The sequence below is a fragment of the Elephantulus edwardii genome, unplaced genomic scaffold (assembly GCF_000299155.1).
Source record: "Elephantulus edwardii isolate Elephantulus edwardi_28Jun2011 unplaced genomic scaffold, EleEdw1.0 scaffold00061, whole genome shotgun sequence".
Taxonomy (NCBI): Eukaryota; Metazoa; Chordata; class Mammalia; order Macroscelidea; family Macroscelididae; genus Elephantulus; species Elephantulus edwardii.
Genome location: NW_006399811.1, coordinates 13,577,012 through 13,582,336, shown reverse-complemented (window position 1 = coordinate 13,582,336; position 5,325 = coordinate 13,577,012). Strand labels below are relative to the sequence as shown.

The window sequence follows — 5,325 nt, the reverse complement described above, 5'->3', positions numbered from 1 at the left end:
TATTCTTTAAAGATTAGTAGTCTTAGAAACCTAATGGAAGGTTACTATAAATTGATACCAACTCAAAGGCAGTGAGCTTGGGGTTTAACTTTGCTTTTTGTATTTTTAAAATATTTCTGATCAGTTGAAATATAAAGTGACTCAGAAAGGTCTCACAGAAAAGATGAATTGAGAAAGTGATAGTCTGAGCTCGGCAAGTGTCTTACTTGTGCACTACATGCAGCAGGAGCAGCCAGGCTTGAATCAGTCAGTGGGTTCGAACAACTGACCTTTTGGCTAGCAGCTTGACATGTCATGCTCTTTTTCCACCAGGGTCCCTTACATTTAAACTCACCCAGTCACAATAGTCCCCTCAATGCTATGGATCTTACTTGCTAAAAGTCTTCAGGGCATTTCCATGCAAAAGTATCTAATACTTTGAGATAAGAATAAATTAATTCCAATAAGCCATTCCTTGATGACTAATCAAGGAAAGCAGACTCTGAATTTTAATGCACAATTCTTTTAACAATGTTCTTAACATGTCCTTCAATGAAACTCTGAATTTTATAATTTCATGTAAGGAAGAATAGAAAAGAAAGAGAAAGTATATATTGGTTAGCACCACCCCTCACCCCAGATCATTTCATTCTACATTGGAGTTTTGGCTTGTTCTTGGGGAATTTGCTTGGCCTATTCCCCGAACATTTGATTGTGCTTATGAAAAACCTACAGGTTTATAATATAGTCTATAGTATACTTGGACCAGGAAGCAATCCTCAGAACAGAGCAAGGAAACATTGCATGGTTCAAAATCAGGAAAGGAGTACATCAGGGATGCACCCTCTCTCCATACCTTTTCAATCTATATGTAGAACAGATCATTCAGGAAGTTGGGCTTTATGAGGAGGTATGTGGCATCAGGATTGGAGGAAGACTCATCAACAACCTATATTATGCTGATGACACAACTATGCTTGCTGAAACCAAGGAAGACCTGAAGTTCTTGCTGCAGAAGGTCAAGGACTGCAGTCTTCAATGTGGATTCAAGCTCAACATCAAGAAGACAAAGATTCTCACCACTGGGCCAATTAGCAGCACCATTATGGATAGAGAAGAGATGAAGGTTGTTAATGATTACATCTTGCTCGGCTCCACAATCAACATTCTTGGCACCAGTAGTCAGGAAATCAAAAGATGAATTGCATTGTGATGACCTTCTGTCAGATACCTCTCCACAGTACTGAAAATCAATAATGTCAATCTAGAAACTAAGGTGCACCTGATCCAGCCTATGGTCTTTGCAATTACTTGCTATGCATTAGAGATCTGGACTAAGGATGACAGAAGAATTGATGCCTTTTTTTTTTAATTTAGGTTGTTTATTTTTCATTTCAATGAACATCTACAGAGATTTTGGAATTCCATTCATTCATTGTTGCACCCTTCTCCCCACACAAACCCCTCCCCCCTCCCCCCCCCCATTTGCTCCTTTGAGTTATAGTGCTGGAGAAGAGTCTTGAACATACCATGGACTGCCAATAAAACAAATAGATCTGTCTTGGAGATGGTTAAACCAATTTTCTCCTTGAAGGCTAGAATTCTGAAGTTCTGTCTCATTATTTTGGCATGTAGCCAGGAGGGACCAGTCCTTTGAGAAGGACATCATGGGGGACAATGCAGGAGAGGAAGACCCCGGATGAGATGAATGAATGATACAGTAACTGGGGCAATGTGGATAGGTGTAATGGAATCAGTGAGACTGGCTTAGGACAGGGCAAGCTTTTGAACTGCTGTACATAGGATCGCTATGGGTGACTCGACAGAACATAACAACAACATTCCTAAGAAGGGGAGATCTGGTAGTCTAGTGGCAGGTAGCTGCACTGTAATCCTGAAGACATAGTTCAAGACCACCAGCTGCTCTGAAGGAGAAGGATGGGCAATCTCCTCCCATGCAATTAACTGCCTCTGAAGACCCATTGGAATGTTAGCTATAGGTTGGTTCCAACTGTACAGTACTCAACAATGTTCCTAAGCAATCAACCAGTTCTTCAATTTGTGAAGGATTATGTGGGTAATTCTATAGTCAATTTAGTCCGTGTACTTGACAAGATAGGTTTTTTATCATTCTTGACATAATTGGCCAGGCAATAACCTGCTTCGGTGACACATGACCTACCTTGCAGATCTCTTTCTGAGCTCTTGGAATCCAAGGATTCACATCTCCCAAAGGCAGTAGCTTCTTCAGGCCCTGAATAGTTTGAGATTTGAGTGGTAAACATGACTCAATTTGCTCATTCAGGTAGAGCTTACAAATTCTGTCACCCAACATGTGCCGAAACACAGCATTCCCATTCTTTCTGTTACTCATTAGGACATTGAGAAAATGGTGAAGGTCCTGCCACAGGTCCAGGAGTAGAGTTTCCATTGTCAAATTCTTCTTCTTCAAGTAGTCCCTGAAGGGATTCCCTGCATAAGTGTCAGCACATAAGGCCCAAGAGGTGTACCCCAAGGAGAGGCTTTGCTTAACAGCCTTCTTCAGCTTCATCTGGAAAGAGTGATTGATGATGGGGGTGACTGTTCTCAGGTGGGTTGTGAACTTAGTCTCAAAGACTCCCTCCATCTCCATGTGGCTTTTGTTTTTCTTCTTTGTGAAAGACTTCCTAGTACAAGTATCATGCTTCAAGGAATTAATAATTTTATCTTTTGAATGTGATACAGTTATGGAAGAGAGTTTTATAACCTTCTTCTGAGGATGCATCTCCTGTAGGGCCATACTGGTAGTATCTTGCCTCAAAGAAATAGGTGGCAGCTCCATATCCAAAGACCAAGAGCTCTGGTCTATCAACTGCCACATCTTCCTCTTGCTCTTCTTGCTTGAGTACCACTTTTGAGGGCAGTGGTGTTTCTTGATGCTCATGATCAGAGGGAGGTTTCCTATGTGGGAGTAGCAAACACTGCAAAGACGAGTCTCAAATTCTTGCATCAGACCTTGACACTTTTGCTCCTTGGCTATGTTGGTTTTGGCATGGGCATAAAAATTGGGAAGCCAGTAGCTTTGAAGTTTGAACAGAGCCATTTTCTGCATGTGGCTGAGGATCTCTCTCCTGGTGGTTGACTGGTTTGGATGCCAGATGGAGAGGTTCAGGAGGGACTCTGAAAAGAACACAAAGAGAAGGAAAGTAGAAATGAGGTCATGATGGTAATGATATTGGAGAGGTTTTTCATTTTCTCTAATGTGTTTGTATGCAGTAATTCATCAGTTCCTCGGCAATTCTAGAGTGTAGACCACTCAAATAAGTAGTAGACATGCCTTTGGGAGTTTTCCCAGTACATAGTGCTCTTTTCTCCAATTCCCTTATTTCTTACTCATACAAATGAGCCATTTTACAGGATCCTTGAAGTTATTCTTTAGACAATCAGCTATCATTGTGGGAAAGGAAAATACATAAGAAAAAATGTTTAAGAACAAGAAATAAGTGTCTCTGATTAAGATTTCTCAGAGTCAAATCTTACTGGAGCAGGAGAATTTGGACAGGATAATTTGAAGGAGTCCTTACTAGTTTTGGTAATAATGTCCTAAATTCACAATTACCAGTAGGGGCATATATGTTGGAGACAGTGAGATTGGCTCAGGATAGGGCAGGGTTTCAGAGTTACTGTGCATAGGGTCACAGTGAGTCACAGATAACTTGATGGCACACTACAACAACAAACAATAAACCTTCTGGAACCATATTTGTGGTGGTTGTTAGGTACAATCAATTCAACTCCAATTTAGAGCGATACTATCTGCAATAGACCCTTGTCTGCTCTTGTATCATCCTCACAATCTCCATTGTGCTTAAGCCCACTGTTATATCGACCCACCTCACTGAGGGACCTCCTCTTCTTTTCTGACTTCGCTTTTCTAAGCATGACCTCCTTTCCCAAGACTAGTCCCTCCTGATCCCTTGCCCAAAGGATGTGGTGCACAGTCTCACCATCCTTGCCTCTAAGGAGCACCCTACCTGTACATTGATATTTAAGTTAAAAATCTATCCCTGTTCAGAATTGATGCTGTTGAGCTGTGGTGTTAGAAAAGAGTACTGAATGGACTTTTTCATGAACTACCAAAAGAATAAACATGTAAGTCTTGGAGAAAGTTCAGTCAGAATGCTCCTTGGAGGTAAGGATGACAAAGCTTTATTTCATACACTTTGGACATGTTGTTAGGAAAGGCTCTTCCTTGAAGAGGGATATATCATGGAGAGGGCAAGATGGAGGGTTAGGGAGAGAGAGGAAGATGGATTGACACAATGCCTTCGGTCAAGGGTGTCAGTTATGATAAGGATGGCACAGGATAGGAAAGGATTTAGATATGTCATTCATAGGGTAACTAAGAGTCATAAAACTATAACCATTTTAGTTCAAACTATTCTCTTTTGACCCATGAGCTTTAGATTGCTCTAGAGAATTTCCATTTAAAAGCATGGCAGAAACATGAAGATGCAGAAAGCTGCTTTGTTACCCTCTCACAATTCTTCTTTCAACACTCATCGTCAGTCTGTCATACCATGATGGCTTGTAGGTCCTGTGATTCTGGAATTTATGCCACTGATTCTTCAAATACCATTAGAGTGAAGAGATTCCAGGCTAATAGACCTTCCAGACTAACAGACATTAAGAAGGACTCACTTTCAATGCTCTCAATGAAGCTATATCCATACATAACAAGCAAGACCTGTTAATGTGACTATTATTCAAATATACACAATAATAACTGAAACCATAGATCAAGGATTTCTACTAGAACCTGAATTCTGAAAATTGATTGAATATATAATCATAAGATGCCCTTGAAAACTGTGTGAATATCAGCATTTCATTGCCTGATACAGTGATGAAAGGTGAGGCTTTCTGATTGGAAGTCTATAAAAATGACTTTAAAAGAGCTGCCTCCCCAAAGTAGAGTTGCCCTTAATGATTTAGAGATGGAGCAAAGCTTCCATCCAATGAACCTTCACTCACCAACCCTCATCTGTTGACATGGAGCTACTTAAAATGAGGAGCAGCAGCTGTAAACATCCACCTAATAATTGGAATGTAAATGTATGAAATATGAATCTGGGAGAATTGGAAGTCTTAAAAAAATGAAATAGAATTCATTTTCAAGATAATACTGAGTTTGGACTGGTATTGGACATTTTGAATCAGACAATCATATAATCTTCTATGCTGAAAATGACAAATTGAAGAATAGTGTCATATTCATCATCAAAAATATAGTCTAAAAGTATTATATTTTAGGGCATTATTTTTATCGTAGGAGTATGCAATGAGGGTTGTAGAGTGGATTATATT

General features: G+C 40.0%; 1 protein-coding gene across 1 annotated transcript in view; it reads right to left on the bottom strand.

The window, feature by feature from the left end:
• The window catches only part of RGSL1 (regulator of G-protein signaling like 1), a 183,880-nt gene that overhangs the window by 106,669 nt on the left and 71,886 nt on the right, over positions 1-5,325 (bottom strand). Inside the window, exon 7 of the mRNA XM_006887781.1 lies at positions 2,162-3,138. Within this exon, the coding sequence (XP_006887843.1) occupies positions 2,162-3,138 (977 nt within the window). The remainder of the gene's footprint in view (positions 1-2,161; positions 3,139-5,325) is intronic.